Below are 17,806 nucleotides of genomic sequence, written 5' to 3' on the forward strand. Positions count from 1 at the left end.
AGAACTCCTCAGAGTCAAGCTGTCTCTATGATCCTGTGATTCTGGGATCCTGTGATCCTGGGCTTGTTTGAGCCCCTGGGAGTGGGGCTTTCTCTGTGAGTTGTGGGACTGGCTGCAGAGCTTGCGCCCAAGGTCTCGGGTTCCTTCCGGTATGCCTGGGCTGGGGTCACTCCCAGTTGGGACAGATGTTGGTTCCTGCTCACCTCTGATCCTGGATGTGTCAGAGCACCTGGGAGTGGAGCTTCCTCTGGGTGTTGTGTGTATTGAAAATATTTAAGAGGGTATGGCTGATAACTTTTCGATATAGTGAGAGACCTTCACCTGTTAATTATTGAACTTCAAAGACTTTTATACAGAATAAGAAATGCTGATAGAGAAGACAAATTCAGGGCTGGAGAGTTGGCTCAAGCCGTTAAAGGCTAGGCTCACAACCAAAAATATGATAAGTCAAACTCACCACTTTCAAAGAAAGAATGTATCTCAGTTCTTGATATTTTCTCCTGGGTGTTGAAGTGTTGGGAAGTTTTCATTAGGTAAAGAAGTTTCCTAGTTTTGGAGGAATCTAGACACTGAGATTTTGAAAGTATAAACTAAAGTTATCCACTTGTGTGTAGTCTTTCAAATACTCTGGGTGAGATGCAGCTGCTGTGCTTCTGGGTTAGAGCCAGTGGGGGAAGCCAGGTAGGAGGGGGCTGGAAATTCATTACTGGGATGCAAATCGAGTGTTTAAGATGTAGAAAAATGTACTTCATTTAGAGTGTTTAGTTCTTTCAGAGGATTAATCCAGGTGTCTAACTGCTTCAGTCCCAGCATTCTGTTTACTTTGGCTTAATGTAATGAAATTGAATTCAATCTGAGGACTGACCAGTTCAAGGTTGGAACCCTTTCGCATTCTAGGGCTATGCCATAATGTGAGAGAGACATGGAAGGGAGAGGAAGAGTTCAACACTCAGGTCCCCCAGAACCCTTTTGTTTCTCTCAGTGTCCTTTTGGAGAGAAGGATGATGCGTCCTTACAGGTGGGACATCTCTCAACTGAAAGTCTTATAGCCTCCTTCAGCCAATGTGTCCTTCCTACATCAATTCTAGGATCTATTCACCTTAACATATTCACTGTACTACCAAGCTACAAACATCACCTTCCTATCCATTCGCTTTTGTGCATAGTTTTTTTTCTTTGATATTTTTTCCCCACATTGAACAGGGAGTATTTGCTGGTAAGAAAAAAAAAATCGTCCTTTCATCACCAGGTATTTAAAAAATGATCTCTTTGCAGAAAGTGATCCTACATGTTATTCTTTAGTCTTATTTACATACACTTTAATAATCATTGCTGTATACACACACACACACACACACACACACATTTATCCTATACAACCTGTGTATGTTTTAAAACTGGGGTCACGTAATGAGTTGTGTAATAAATGTACTAGGTCATGAATATCAGTAAAAAGCAAATGGAACATTTTGAACTGTAGTAGAGGATTTTGGAGTCTATCACAGGTGGGCGTGTTAAGTGCTGCGATATGAAACTTTGATCCCTGTGTGTTGTGTCTGTGTGCTGTGTGAGTGTAGGAGGTAAGTGCCCATGCATATATTTATATTCCTCCAATCAAACCAATATGTTGTGATCACCGAAATTTGGGAGTAATGTTAACATAATTGTTGCTTCACTACTGTTTTAAAAAGAAGGTTTAGTTTTATTTTCTGTGTGTGAGTATTTGCCTTCATGCTTGTAGTTGTATCACATGCATGGCTGATACCTGCGGGGACCAGAAGAGGGTGTCAGCTTCCCTGGAACTTGAGTTGCAGATGGTCCTAAGTTGCCTGTGGGTGCTGGGAAGTGAACCCCATCCCTCTTGAGGAGCATCTGCTGCTCCTAGGCTACTGAGCCATCTCTTCAGCCCTGTGGTAGTAAGTTTGATTCATTTAAATTCCACTCTTTTTTTTTTTTTTTTAACTTTGCAGAAAAAGATGTGATCTTAAGAGACATAATTGATCACTTCACTGCCGTGTCTACTGCAGCAAAACGGTTCAACAGTGAGTATAATAAAAATGAAAGTGAGTTTCTGGAATCACTGTATTGTATTTGAAACGTCTCTCAAACGCCATTTGTTTTTTTCTTTGAGTATTTTCCTAAAGTTTCCTTTGCCTTATTTTAAATGTTGTGTCCAGATTTCCCACACCTTAGCTAATTATTCTAATAATTTAGAATAAATGATTATTTATAATGACTCCTAAAGGCAAATTACTTTCTCAGTATATGCATGCTATATTGTAGAAATAATCCCATTGCTCCAGCAGCACACATCCCTCTCATTTCTATACATCTCCATGTGATTATTCTCTCATTTAAGAAACATATATAAAAGAGCACATAGTCTGGGGCAGGAAAGCTAGCTGGCATGCTTCTGTGGGAGGAAGGCTCCTGGACTCCAAGGTGGACCCTCACTTTTTAGACCACATTACTTTTCCTGTCTTCAATGGCTTGCCTTCTGTACCCACCTCTCGAACATCCTGAACTCCTGCCCAGCTGTTGGCAAGCTTTGTTGTTTGTGTTAGCATGGAGTGTGCAGAGGAAGCACCTTTGAGAGCTAGCACTGAAGGAAAAAAAAAACCAAAACAACAAACAAACAAACAAAAACAAGCTTCCTCAGAAATTGTACCCCAAAGGACCTTTTACCTGACTACTCTTTGTTTATTGTTTAATTGACTTCTGAAGACAAAACCCACTGATGTGTTTTCAAAGCTTTTTGATCAGAATTCTTTTAATGACATAATGATTTCATTTCTGTAGGCTGTAGGTACCAAGGATTAGAAAGGAAATGGTCTCAATGTCAACCTCTGTTCACTTTTATTCCTGTATTTTCAGATTTATTGAAAGGAGTCAAAACTTTGAATAATATCAGAAATAATAAGATGCCTGGAGATGAACTTGTCTCCAACCTCATGAATACTGGGATGCCAATAAGCCACAGCACAATGCAGGAGACCCTGAGACAAGCCTTCGTCAATGGTGAATTCTTTCTTACTGTATAGTTTCTTCCTCACAACCATTCAGTGTCTTTTTAACATGTTTCACATGCTGCATAACCCACCCTAAAATGATGCTGATGCTGATTGGTGATATTGATTGATGGTGGTGGTGGTGGTGGTGGTGGTGGTGATGATGATGATGTCTACATGTGCATCTGTGTGTATGTGTGTGTGTGTGCAGGTGCACATGTGTCTGCCTGTGAATGTGTGAGGAGGTCCCGAGATATCAATTTTCATTGTCACTTCTCAGGAGCCATCTACAATGTTTTTTTGAGACATAATCTCGGGGCTTAGTGCGTAAGCTAGGCCCACGGCCAGCAAGCTCCAGGGAGCCTTCTCTCTCTACCTCCTCAGTGCTGCGGTCACAAGCGGTTCCCACCACACCTGGTTTTTCCGAGGAGTCAAACTCAGATCCTCTTGCTTGTGAGGCCAACACTCTGTCAACTGGGCTATGCCCCCAGCACTAGCTTCATTATTATTTTAAGATTTAAGATTTTCTTCTTTCATGTGTAGGCGTGTATGTATGCACGTGTGTGCACTTGCGTGTGTTGCGTGTGCATGGGGAGGCCTATGGGTGATGTCAGGAATCTCCCTGGATCACTCTTCACCTTATTCTTTGAGGCTGACTCACTCAGCTGAACCTAGAGCTCACTGATAGAGCTTGTCTTGTTAGCCAGCTTGCTCTGGAATCCTCTGCTCCCACTTCCTTCCTCTGAGGTTTGAGTTACAGAGGGCTGCCATGCCCAGCAGCATTATGAAGGTTCTATGGTTCTCAACTGGTTCCTCACCCTTACATGTGCTTAAGGACTATATCTTTTCTGTACACCCTTCAGTAATTGTTTTAAACACTGGATATTCTCCTAACCCCACCCCCATTACTTTTAGCCATTTTTAAAAGATTATATTATATTTTAATATTACGTTTTCTTAGAGCATTTTCAAACATACTTAGTTTCAGTTGCTTCTCCTTTCCTCTCCCTTGAAGGACCTATCTGTGTTGAGCACAATGACATCTTAGTTCTACTATATGCTTCAAATCTTGTTGCATATATGAATAAATATATTTTTTTAATCAGTGAATATGTTTATTTCTTAAATGGAAGTGACAAATTGTACACACTTGTGCTGTACAATGCAGTATCTTGATATAGGTCATTAAATCAAGCTAACCTTATCTCACATCCCTATACATTTTGTGATGACATTTAAAATCCATTTCAGCAATTTTCAAGTAAAATGTGTTATTAATAATTATGGTCATTTGCTGTGCTGTGGACCTCCTGAACTCTAGCCTGTATGTGACCGGAATTTCTTTCCTGTCAACACATGATTGTCCCCAGGCCTCACTCCTGCACCCCCACAGCTCCTCCCCGCAACAGTCTACTCTGTTTCCAACTGTTTTTCTTGTGCTTTGTTTCCTATACCTAGTTCTCTTTACCTTATCCACTGTCTGTCAAATTCATCTATGGCATTTCAAACGAGAAGCTTTCCTTTGAAAAGCCAAATAGTATTCTGTTGTGTGTGTCTGTGTGATTGTTCCCATCTCTTTTATTCCTTTGACATGCACCTAACGTTTCTTTATTATTCTGGCTCTTTGAATAATAATGCAGTGAACATGAGCATGCAGGTGTCTACCTGACACCCCGATTCAGTGTTCTTTACTATACACTCAGAATTAGAGTTTCTGGGAACAGTACTTTTACTACTGTTTTAACTTTTGGGTGAATCTCCATAATTTATTCTATAATGCTCTATTAATTTAGACTCCCACCTTTCATATATGAGTTACTTTTTCACTATATTCTTGCCTACACTTACACACACACACTCTCTCTGTGTCTGTGTGTGTGTATCCTTATGTCTGTGTGCGTATGTGTCTGTGTGCATATGTGTATTTGTGTCTCTGTGTGTATGTGTGTATTTGTGTGTGTGTGTGTACACCTGTGTGTGTGCCTGTGTGCATACATGCTTACATGTGTGTATCTTCCATCACTCTCCACCTTATATACTGAGGCAGGACCTCTCATTTGGACCCAGAACTGCCAATTTGCTAGTGTAGTTAGCTGCTTTTCTCAGGGCATCTGCTGTTCCACTTCCCACAAACTCGTATTACAAGCCATGCCCACTGGTGTTTGCTTGGGGGTTAGGATCCTCATTCCTGCAAGGCAAACTCTTGATGTGCTGGGCCATCCCCCAGAACTATCTTCTGTCTTTCTGATTAAAGTCATTCTTCCAGTTGAGAGACAAACCACCCTTTGAAGTATAACAAAGAAATATAGGCATAGATAAGTAGATCGGCTAGAAGACAGAACAGAAGGTATGTATATTGAAAGTGCATTAACATTCATACTAGTTTCTCCTGGAGATATTTATCAGGGACAGACTCTGTTTATCCCAGATCACATCTATTTTACATATATACATATTTATACTCACATATAAAATATATATCTTATTTTAAGCCAAGTAAATGAATATAGTTGCAAATTTGTTTTTGAAGGAAGAGATTCTGGGTAGAGCTCTCTCAGGTAGTTTTAATCCTGTTGAACTTCAGAAGTTAGAATACTTGCTTATTTCTCTCCTCTGTCATCGTTATTTAATGATGGACGATTGGCGCCTGCCTGTCCTCTGCTTTTTCTTTTAGTGATTAGCAACACTAGCACTTTGTCATTTTATAATTATGACCTTCTATTTTTTAGAAAATGAGGAAGTAAGTCTCAAACAGGTTTTGGAAAATCTAGCCACACATAAAGTAGATCCTGTACTGGAAGGTGAGTCGGCTGACATCTGCTTCGAATGTTTGTCCTTGTTTTAAGTAGCATTATGAAATATAGCTTGTCTACAAAATTATGTGTTTATATTTAAATTGCATGATTTGTTGAAGTGTTGGCCTGCCACTCTCTCATCGCAACCAAGATGATAAGCACACCCTACCCCCAGATTTTCGCCATATCCCTTGATAATATCACATGCCTTCTCCACCTTCTTTCTACCAATTACCTCTAGGCAACCACTGGATTTTGGGTCACTAAAGATTTATGTTTATATTTAAATCCTTTTCGATGGTTCCCTTTATATAGCACAATGTTTTTGAGGTTTATCAGTGCCTGCCATGCTTCAGTAGCTCATTCTTTATTACTGAGGACAATTCCATTTTATAGCGGTAACACTATCTGTTTATGTGATAGCACGCATTATGATATCATCTGTTGGGGCTTTCGCCTCTAAACTGCTGCGAACATACACATATGGGGCGTTGAATAGGCATGCTTTTACTTCTGTCTAATTACTGCGAGATGGGTAACTGAGTCACATTATGAGGTCTGTTCAAGTTTTTAAGACACTGTTGAACTGTTTTATAAAGTAGTTACAGTTTTTTTTTATATCCATCTGCATCAGCAATGGAAATATTTGGGCTTTTTAGTGCCTTTATGGTTTAGCTAACTGTGATCAAGTAATTTAATCATTCTTACAAGTGTTAGTAATGTGTTACAGGGGCTTCTCTTTTGCATATTCCTGGTGACTAATGATGTTCAATATCTTTCATTTTCTTGTGCTCTTTTTGTATTTCTTTGGTTCATGTTTTTTGCTAATTTTTAAGTTGGGTTATCTTTGTTATTTCTTTGTATATTGTGGATTTAAGTCTTTTATCAGATATACCCTTTTCTTCAAGTATTTTGATTGTCTCTATTTTCTCAAAAGTGCCTTTAGATTCATGCATCTCCCCTTTGAGCACCCATTGTTATTTAGCTTCTCTGGCTCCATGTATTGTAGTGTTGCATCTTACTTTACAGCCATGATCCATTTATAAGTGAGTACATGCCATGTTTGTCTTTCTGGGTCTGGGTTACCTCACTCAGGATGATTTTTTTTTCTAGCTCCATCTATTTGCCTGCAAATTTCCTATTTTTTTTTTAACAGCTAAGTAATATTCCATTTTGTCAATGCCCCGTGTTTCCTTTCTCCAGTCTTTGGTTGAGAGACATCCAGTTTGTTTCTAGTTTTTGGCTAATAGAGACTGAACTGAAAACCAGGGAGTGTGCATGGGACTGACCTAGGCCCTCTGCATGCATGTTATAGCTGTGTAGCTTGGTCCTCTTGTGGAACCCCAACAGTGGGAGCAGAGGGTGTCTCTCTTTTGCTTGCTCGTGGTACCATTTTCCTCTTATTGGGGTGCCTCTTCTAGCCTCAAGACTATGGGAGGTGCCTAGTTTTACTGCAACTTGATATGCCATATTTGGTTGATATTATGGAAGACATGCTCTTTTCTGAAGAGAAAGGGAGGAGGAGTGGATGAGAGCAGGGACAGCGTGGAGGTAGGGAAAGGCAGGGCTGATAGTAGAGGATGGAGGGGAGACCATAGATGGGGTGCAAAAAGAATCTTTAGAAGTTCATTAATCTTTTAATAAGTCTAATTAGTCTCTTTTTAAAAATAAAGTGTACTTTTGGCATCACATGTAAAAAATCTTGGCCTTGCCAAGTTCTTAAAGGGTTTACCACATTTTTTTCTTTCCCTCTTGCCTCCCTCCCTCACATCCCTCCTTCCCCTTACCTCTACCCCTCTTCACTGTCCTCTTGTTCAAGAGCCCAGGTGGCTTCAGATACTTGATGTTCTCGCCACAGCTTCTTATGGACACGTGACCTTCATGGCTGGATGCTCAGTGTTTTCTAAATGTCTTATAGTTTTACATTTATAACATATGGTTCATTTTGAGTTCTTCTTTTTTAAACACTGGGATTCTTTATTTTTTTTATTGGCATGCCCAATTCTTATTATTAATTTGTTCATTTTGAAACAGTCTCATTCTTTTTCAAATCATGTATTTATGCAATCTGGTCTCCAACTCTTGAGTTAAGTAGTCCTTCTTCTTAAGGCTTCATTTCCATTTTATTCTGAGATTAAAAGCAACTGGTTATCTCAGGGAAATACACAGGATAAAGGAATTTATGCCTAATTTGATTAGTTTTGGAACCATGGAGACAATGTTGTGATATTTTATTTGGCAAGCAGCCTGAATTATTGGTGTATTACTATTGTTCATCACATAGAACATGAAAACATTTACAAAGAAAGAACACAAAGTGACTTGGAGAATTTTCATTTGTTTTCAGATATAGAAAATGCCCTTAATTCTGCCAAGTTGATGACTTCTGACAAAATTCAATTTGCCGACTTAGAAGATGCTCTTAAAGACCTCAATATTCAGTTAGAACCGGAAGACCAGCAGCTGCTAGAGAAAATGCTCAATGTTGATGGTAAGTATAACTACTACCAGCCGGTTTGCCTTAACAATGTAGCTCGACTGACACCCATAATCAAGCTTAGTGGAATACACTTATTTGTTTGAGCTTTTGAAACAGTCTTTCCTTATGTAGGATTGGAATTGTGTATCCCAGGTGATGCTGCTGCTTTAGCCTCTTGAACCCTGGGATCCACAATATCTCTCTGGCTGACAGAACATCTTAAATATGTTTAGTAAGCATTTCTAAAAACTGCCCTTAAGGTCTCATGTGTTGATTCCACTGGATTAAGGCATATTTGTTGTGAACATATGCTGAATGTCAAGGAAGGAGAAGTGACCTGAGAAGGCTGGGTTGACTGAAGACTCTTAGGAAGAGAGTGAGAGAGGGGTTTCTACTCTGGCTGAGATATTTATGACGTGAGGTTGAGTGAGAATATTCGAAGCTTCCAGACAAATGCTAAGTTAGAAAGTAACTGTCTGGGGTAGTGAAGTGTGAGGAGAGCCAGAAGGGCAGTGGGAGCAAAGTAAATGTGAGCAAAGTGCATCGTACATTAATAAATGCATGACATGAACTACATGTCAGTTTGTGTGCTGAATATATAGCAATAGTAAATAAAATTTAAAAAAGTAAGACCCAACAAAGTAAAAATAAAAGGCATGGCAAAATATAACCAATACCTAGGATGATTAAATGAACCATGAACATTGCTTCAGTAGTCATATCAACTGAGAGGCTACGTGACCTAACATCAGGGATACATTGTCACCTATTTGACTAGAACCACTTCATGTTTGCATAGTGTGATGGATCCGATCTTCAGGGGTTCTGTACTGTGTAACATATATGAATAAACAAAAATATTTACATCTAGAAAACATTTAGTGAGATAAGAAATGAAAAACAAAAAGGCAGTAACTAGAAATGTAACTCAATGGATGGAGAACTTCCTCTGTATACAGAAGCCCTGAGCTTGATCCAGTACTGCATAAACCACATGTGGCAGAATGCCCCTGGAACCCCAGCACTCAGTGGGTAGGGGTGGAAGTATCAGGAATTCAAGGTCTTTTTTAGCTATATAACATGAAGCCTGCTATATGAGAAAACATATACTATGGAAACCAAATCTACACAGAGTTTGATGGTATAATCAGAAGGGACTTGTTAGAAGAGATGATTCTGGAGTTGAATTTGAAATATGAGTGGGAATTAGACAAAATTCAGAGACATAGGGAAGGAGGCTCAAAGGAGTTAGGAAAGAATATTCAGTGTGTGCAAAATATAGTTAAGGGGCTTTAGGGGACTCCAGGTATAGTCCAGAATATCTGATATCTTTTCATGTGTGAGATACAGGAGACCATCAGGTTTTGGCACAAAGATGAAACATTTATCTCAGGAGATATCTGTGGCCAAAGAGTGGAAAGTGTGCAATAGCCATGAGCCTAGGCTGGAAACAGAATCTTAGAAGTCAACTACACACAATAAATACATGCTTAAGGGACAACGAGGTAAAGATGGTGGGTGAGGTGAGCGTAAGGCCGGGGACAGGGCACTAGGCTGTGCTCTCAGTGAGGCAGCAGCACGAAAGGCTATTTATAAGAGCCTCAAGAATGGACCAGGATGGTGAAGAAATCAAAAGGAAGCTGTATTACAAAGAAAGCAAATTCAGTTTAAAGTGAGAACATATTAAATTAGATAAAAATTAGAAAATACTCTTTAGCTTGGTGATAAGTTAATATATATATATATATATATATATATATATATATGTATATATATATACATATATATATATATTTAAACATGCCTCTGCCTTCTCTGGAGCTCTGCCCACACTTCCAGCTAGGCTCTGAGATCAGCTGCAGCCATTCTCACTCAACTCTACCAACAGCCAGCTGCCCATTTCCCGCGCCCCTCCCCCCCAGGAGCTGCAATCATTTTCCCAGCCCCTCACAGCTAGCTTCATCAAGCCTTGAACAACTGCCCCAGCTGCCCTCTTTCTTTTCCTGTCCACCTTAGCTGTGTGGATGGAAAACACTAGACAGTTTTATTATTTTAAAACTAAAACTAACCAGATAACTCAATGGCTGGGCAAAGAATTTCCTGTCTTCATCTTATTAACTAGCTCCCTCCATCCTCCTTGGCCCCTGCTTGCAGTGGAGGATACAAACTCTGGGTGTCCCAAGACCTGCATGACTGTAACTTCCCCATCTGTCTAAAGCCTGGGCCAAATTCCCTTTCTCTTCCTCCTGGATCCTGGGAGTCCCAGCTTTATCCCTTCGCCCAGCAACTGGCTTCCGCCTCCTTTATTGATACAATGAAGAACCAATTAAAGAATCAGCACCTCCCTCTACAATAAGTAGTTACCTGGCAAACTTAGTAAGAACTGGTTTTGTGGTAGTTGATTAAAGCTAGCCACCGGTAGTTGGAGTGCAAATGAATATATGAATGAAACTTTATTTCCAGAAATTAGGCTGTTATAGAAAGGGAAGGGATAGAGTTAGGAGAGAATTCTGGATGAACGGAAGGGTTTGGAGGAAAGAAAACAGATGAACTGGTTTTGACACAAGCAGGGTTTGGATATAGATAACACAGTAGATCGCATTCAGGACAAAAGTCTATGGTGCAGAAAGCTATAACATGCTTTCAGGAGACAATAAGCAAGCTGATATAGCATGTTGTGGATATCCATTGTGTTTCTTGACTATTACTGAATCTTTGTACTGCTTTTCTTTATAGAAGATGGAAAAGTTTCCTGGAGGACTGCTCTTTTAGCACTGAAGAGCATTAAGCGTTTAAAGGATTTTAGAGGTGAGGATAATTGAGAAGGTTTGCACATTCAGAAATTAGGAAAGAGCCATAATTGTGGAAACTGGTACATTTATATGCATATATAGCTAATACTTTATGATATTGAATAAACGGAACACAGTAGTTTAAGGGCTCAGATGAAGGTGAACTTTTTATGTTCATGTAAGTCTGGCATTTAACATTACTCATTAATCTTCTTCCATTTTTTCCTTCCTCCCTTCCTCCCTCCCTCCCCCTTCTCCCTTTTCTCTCTTAAAAGTGTTGGGGATTGACCCCAGAGCTTATACACCTAGGCAAGTGCATCTATATGCCTAGTACTATTTGTGAACTCTTGTGTCTGTTGTATGAACATTTGTGTGTGTGTGTGTGTTGTGTACATGTGAGGTGTGTGTGTGTGTGTGGTGTGTACATGTGAGGGGTGCATGTGGAGAACCAGAGATCAACTCGTGCTTATGGAGTCTTATCTAAAATTATTTTGCCCATTTCAATGTATTGAGGCATTTCCAGTTTTATTGTAGCTTACTTATCATTCATTACTTAGTTTCAAGCTCTAATGTATATTTTCCATTCATTCATTCTGAGTTGATTTTTGAATATACCTAGAGACAGACTTCTAGCTTCATTCTTATGCATTTTTTTGAGCAATATACTTTTCTAACCAACCACTGAGGAGACTGTTTTCTTCAGCATATTTTTAGCACCTTTGTTGAAGATAATTCATATTTTCTTGACTGTTCTTGGACAAGCTACTTACAGTAAAACACATATATAAACAACTAACTATATAGGGCCTAGCATGTGCTCTGTAAATCTCATATGGATGTTTTTACATTTGTTTCCCTTATCTGACACTAATATGCTTTGAGTTTATTAATACATATTATTTTTTGTGCCAATTATTACTATGTTAGTTCCCTATTAAAGTATTTGTTTTAAATAGAGAGGAGATAGGGATGTGGCAGAAAATTCCCCTTTACATTAACATTAGTTTCCAGTTATTAACCAATATTTAATTTCTTCTGAATTTGTCTTACAACTGAAATTCCAGTTTCCTGTGTCTTAAGCAAAGGTCAATATTTAATACATTTAGAGTAAGTGAGTACTGAATGCAAATGAAACTGGCCTATCATGCCTTTAATTGAAAAAATGAAGGGTCTACATTAACTTTTAAATTACATTAGGATTTGTCATTTAGAATTTAATTATATCTAAACTGATTTTTTTTGATAGAGGTTGATAAACTTGCAAAGGCTCTAGACAAAGTCACCAGTGAGAAGGTCAGGGCTGATGATCTGGAACTTGTCTCCAAAGGCCTGGGGCTCCATATCCCAGATACAGAACTACAAACTCTGCATGAAGAGATCTCTGTTGATGGTATGTATTTCCTGTTCAGAGTCCTTTATGTACGTATGCATGTATGTGCGCATGTTTATTCTGGTTTCTCAAGACAAGGTTTCATTGTGTGCCCTTGGCTATCTTGGAGTCAGCTCTGTAGACAAAGATGGCTTGAACTCACAGAGATCTGCCTGCCTTTGCCTCTCAAGTGCTGAGACTAAAGGCATATGCCACCACCACTTGGTCAGAGTCATTTATTAAAATTCCACATACAACTAACTGTATTTGGTTTCAGTCATAAACCCATGGAGCTGGGGGGATCTGAATCAATTTCAATGAGTTCAGCAACGGTAGATTTTCCCTTCTGACTGGATGAACTGTTTTCCCCTGCATTATTCTTACACTGAGCACTCTAGGGAAATGTAACTGTCCCTTCTCTTTCCATCTCTTTACCTTTTGAAACTTAACTAACAGCTTTCCACTGGTTATAAGCCATGAAGCTGTACCAACCCTGTGGGTGTTTCTCTCAAATAAACTCAATTTGATTTCCTTCCCCAGAATCCTCAGAGTTAGGTTGGTGATTTTCAACTCTGCCATTCGAATGCTTGCCTTACTGGGAGGGCCTTGTGGTTCTGTCTTCTACCTAGGTTCCAAGTATATGACTGATAAAAAGCAAGAGACTGTACATGTCCTTTGTCTAATTGATATACATATATATGTATATATATACATATGTATACATATGTATACATACATCACTGATCTTCTATATGTATATATGTATATATATGTTTATGTATATGTATTATGTACATGTATGCACACACACACATACACACATGTTTTAGCTACCATGATATGTTTTAGCTACCATGGCTGAGTTTCAATTTTCAGCATTAACTTTCTGGTGGGTGAACAATCCCCATGAGAGTATAACCATTATGTAGCACTTGCAAGGCTGAGAGACCAGAGAGTGTAGCATCAGGGCAAGAAGTCTTCCAAACAACGGCTGGAGTTGGTGCAGTGTGTAAAACATTCATTGGGTTCACCACAGAAAGACTTAAGAGTCATTCTAGCCATCGTGCCTCTCTGTCATTCTGAGTTGTGTATCCCAGAACCAGACTTAGAACCACACGGGAACAGCTTTGGTTTAGGAAGCTAAGCAAGATGAGTAACTTTTAACCAAAAGCTGCCCGTTCTTCTATTTCATTTTTCAGAGGAGGGGAATGTGGATTTAAAAGAGTGGCTGACGAAGCTGAAAGAAACACATTTCAGTAAAAGTTCAAGTAAGTGGGAATTTTTTAAAAGACAGTTTGAGAAGAGTAAGTTTATTTTCATTACTTGCACTGTGCAGGTTTTTGGTTTTATAAAGTTTTATATAGCAAATGTGCTCTGACAAAAGAGTCAACAGGGACCCAGTCATGAGCTTTGCTTGATTTATGTTTTCTGGAATATCTATCTGTCACTAAAACAAACAAACAAAAAACAATAACAAGTGAATAAGTAAAATAAATAAATAAATTAAGAAAACTCCTCACATTTGGCATCTACCCAAACCAAACCAAACCAACCAAACAACGAAACAACAACAACAAGAACAACAAAAACTAAAAACTAAAACAAAAACCAACCAACCAACCAACCAAACAAACAAATAAACAAAACCAACAGTGAACGCCCCAAATCTGTCTGGAGGATTCATTTTCTGTCCAAGTTGTGATACAAAATGGACACCATCAGTTGGCTCTCAGCCATTTTACTGAAATCCTGAGGAAATAAAGTTATTGCCTCCTCATGAAATTCACTGTTGAAACACATAGGGGCATACAGAAGAACACCCAGACTTACAGAACTCCCCAAGACTTTTTCCTCTTCATCCACCGTTGCAGTCATGGGACACTGGCTGTCATCTGGCTATGATGTATTTGGGTAACTGCTATCTCCATTTTTAAGAGATGTCTTTAGAACTTTTAAATTTTCAAATTTTAAATGAATTGAAACCAGGTAATAAATCTGCAACTATTTTGGATTCTCTGGGTCTGCTTGGGGAAGCCCATTTCACGAGAAGAGCTTAATTACCCCTATAGTCTCTACATACTTGAAGCAGAACTACATTCAAGGTTCAATCTGGATAGCTACAGAAGTAAGTTGCTCTTCAGGTCTAATATTTGGAATGAGTTCAAAGTTCACATAGACAAAACAGTTTTTGTTTTGTTTTGTTTGAGACAAGATTTCTCTGTATAGCCCTGGCTGTCCTGGAACTCACTCTGTAGACCAGGCTGGCCTCAAACTCAGAGATCTACCTGCCTCTCCCTCCCAAGTGCTGGGACTAAAGGTATGCACTACTACTGCCTTTTTTGATATTTTAATAGACAAAAATATTTTATCCTTGATCCTTTAGAATGAGGCCAATAAGATTTTGTAAATAAATTATTGATAAACTTCTTACAGAGTTAGTGTTTATAAAATGGTTACAGACCTTAAGGTTTTTTTAATATCTGAAGATAATTTATGCATATAATTTCAAAAGTAAATAATACATTTTATTGATATATTAATGTCATCTTACTATTAGTTATGTGATCTTTTTGTGTATTGGTACATACAAGTAATTCATTTTCCTTAAAATGAATACTTGAGAGTAGTCAAACTATGACTAGTTTTTCCAATTTAAAGAGTTTTAAATCACATCTTATTTGCTTATTTATTTGTATGTATGTATGGGTACCTTGCATGTTTGAAGGTGAGAGGACAACCCGTGGGAGTCAGTCAGTTCTCTCCTTCCACCATGAATTCGGGGGGTTGAATTCAGATTGTCAGGCGTGGTAGTAAGTGCATTTACCTGCTGGGCCATCTCGCTGGCTGCCAATTTTCTAACTTTTGGCATGTTGATGACTTCAGAATATCTGGAAGGGTATAAGCAAATATTCTAAGGTTACTATTTACATTTAACTTTTTATTTGATGTTTTAAAAATTGGCATATAAAATAATATGTCTCATTAGTGGAATTTTCACAAATACTTAGTTCTTACTGCTCCTGCTTTACCCTCTCCAGTTTCCTGTACCTCGCTTTTGCTGACACCCTCTTCTTCTCCAACGTCTCCTTTTCTTGTTCACAACAGAAGTGTTCTATTACCCTTTCCTTTCTCCCAACTCCTTTCTTTAAACCCCTCTCGTGGTCCCTTTCTTAGTTATTGATTCATATGCCAACATCCCATGTGTGTGAGTGTGCATATACACATGTTTATAAATTAACTCTCAATTTAAATATCTACGAAGACTTTGTTTCATAGTGGCTACATTTTTGTCTATAAAATTAATTACTTTGGTCTTTAAACTTGACTTCACAATTAACAACTGTATTTGGGTGAAGTATAGTCTTTCCCTAGCTGTTTTCCTTTCTTCATAAGTCAAGGAAAATTTGATGGTATCCTCAATATTTGGGGAGTGGTTCAAATTAGCTGATGTTACATGCCAAGTACTTCTCATAGCAAGCTCTGAGTGCAATAAGCAATAAAGGTGTTTATTATTATACAGGATAGTTGAAACATTTTTCAATTTTCCTATATTGTGTATTTTTCTTTTCTTCTTTTTTCTTTTTCTTTTTTTTCTTTTTTTCTTTTTTTTTTTTACATATAGAAATACAAGCTCCCTTGGAAACTCTGGCCTCTATTAGAGGAAATGAGACAAATTATGATGATCTACCCTCCATTTTGAAAAATGTGGGGCTTGAATTACCCCAAGATACAATTGAGACAGCACTAAAGAACTTGGGCCACAGGGGTGAGTATTTAACATTTCTAATTACCCTTACCTCAATAATATGAGTCTTCTTGGACTTTTTGAGTCTGTGGAGGTACATTTGCTTCATGAATTATCCTAGGCTTTTTTTGACCTACCACCTAATGAGATTCTGGACACTGTTATCCAGGGTCTAATTCTATTCTCAGCAGCGCCTTGCAAAAAAAGGATATGCAGCGCTAGTGTGTGTGTGTGTGTGTGTGTGTGTGTGTGTGTGCATGAGTGCATGTGTACATATATGTGTCTGAATGATACTGTGAGTCTGCCTGACTTGTTATATCTCTGCATTTCAAATCCAAGCCTACAAAGCGCTTTCCAATAGAGCAATTACTATTATTGCTTATATACATTGTGTTATCACGGACTTCCCCATGTTCTCTGACATTTTCCCTTTCAGAGGATGGGAAACTGAACTTAGAAGAGTTTCTGAACCATTTGATCAAGACACAGCTTTTACCTGTCCCTGAAAGTAAGTTTTTTTTTGTTGAATACAGATAGAAAATAACATGGGTTAGGTCCCTTTTCAGATGGTTGTAAGCTCAGTTAAGACTGTGATCAATTTCTCATGCCTTTGTGCCACATATTTTTAATCTTTAGCACAGATGGAAAAGACCACAGTACCATGGAAATGTTGGTTAGTTTCTTTCTAGTCTAGACACCAGAGTCTTGATGCCTATGATGTTTCACTAACTAAAAAGAATGTCCCAGCTCCTAGAATTAATTTACTTGGTTGCAATCAAAGTCCACTTATGAGACATACAGCATATAATAAATCATTAGGTGTTAACACTAACAGTTCTCCACTAATAAACAAGAGGAAAGTTTTGTTGATATTAAGAGAATGTCTTTGCTTAGATTTTGCTACTTTAACTTTGATTTCTTGTTATGTTTGTGTGTGAGCCTTTTTTTTTCCTGTTTTTCCTTGTAACTAAACTTAGCCTGCCAAAATTTTGACAGTACTATACAGTGTTTTAAGGATTTTATTTTAGGTTTTTGGTGTTTGTGTTGTTTCAGTTTTCTGGGTTTTTGGATTCCCTCTTGTTTCCAGTGTCTACAGTACTGAAAACAACAGTGGTATGGATAATTCTAACATTAAGCTGAAATTATATCCCCGTCTCTTCACCTCATAGGGGCTTACAGTCTAACTATGGCTGACTGCTTTGGGTAGACATAACTGTCTATCCAAATTTGACAAACCAAAAATCATGATGGAGAAAAAAATTTTTTTGTAGACATGCCTCCTCTGGGGGAATTTCTTAGTAATATGTACTCTGTCTATTATTTTTGTATTTGTGTGTGTGTGCATGTGCATGCACGCACACATACACACAGGCATCTGTGGAGGCTACAAGAGTATGTCAGATTCCTTGGAACTAGAGTTTCAGGTGGTTTGGAGCTGTCTGACTTGGGTGCTAGAAACTGAACTTGAGTCTTTTGCAAGAACAGAGAGGTCTTTTCATCACTCAGTCATACCTCCAGTCACCTACCCATCCCTGCAAAATAAACAATTATCACATCTCCTGAAAATATTATCCATGATGCAATTAGTAGTAAATAAAAAAAATGTCCTGAAGCTTAA

The 17,806-nt window shown here is 38.4% G+C and overlaps 1 protein-coding gene across 1 annotated transcript in view; it reads left to right on the forward strand.

The window, feature by feature from the left end:
- Efcab13 (EF-hand calcium binding domain 13) overlaps positions 1 to 17,357 on the forward strand; it is a 110,355-nt gene extending 92,998 nt beyond the window's left edge. Inside the window, exons 30-39 of the mRNA XM_031354079.1 lie at positions 1,971 to 2,042; positions 2,875 to 3,018; positions 5,738 to 5,809; positions 8,151 to 8,294; positions 11,019 to 11,090; positions 12,321 to 12,464; positions 13,643 to 13,711; positions 16,066 to 16,209; positions 16,625 to 16,696; positions 17,242 to 17,357. Coding sequence (XP_031209939.1) covers positions 1,971 to 2,042; positions 2,875 to 3,018; positions 5,738 to 5,809; positions 8,151 to 8,294; positions 11,019 to 11,090; positions 12,321 to 12,464; positions 13,643 to 13,711; positions 16,066 to 16,209; positions 16,625 to 16,696; positions 17,242 to 17,357 — 1,049 coding nt within the window. The remainder of the gene's footprint in view (positions 1 to 1,970; positions 2,043 to 2,874; positions 3,019 to 5,737; positions 5,810 to 8,150; positions 8,295 to 11,018; positions 11,091 to 12,320; positions 12,465 to 13,642; positions 13,712 to 16,065; positions 16,210 to 16,624; positions 16,697 to 17,241) is intronic.
- Positions 17,358 to 17,806: the final 449 nt, after the last annotated feature.

The sequence above is a fragment of the Mastomys coucha genome, unplaced genomic scaffold (genome assembly GCF_008632895.1).
Source record: "Mastomys coucha isolate ucsf_1 unplaced genomic scaffold, UCSF_Mcou_1 pScaffold5, whole genome shotgun sequence".
In the NCBI taxonomy this organism is placed as follows: domain Eukaryota; kingdom Metazoa; phylum Chordata; class Mammalia; order Rodentia; family Muridae; genus Mastomys; species Mastomys coucha.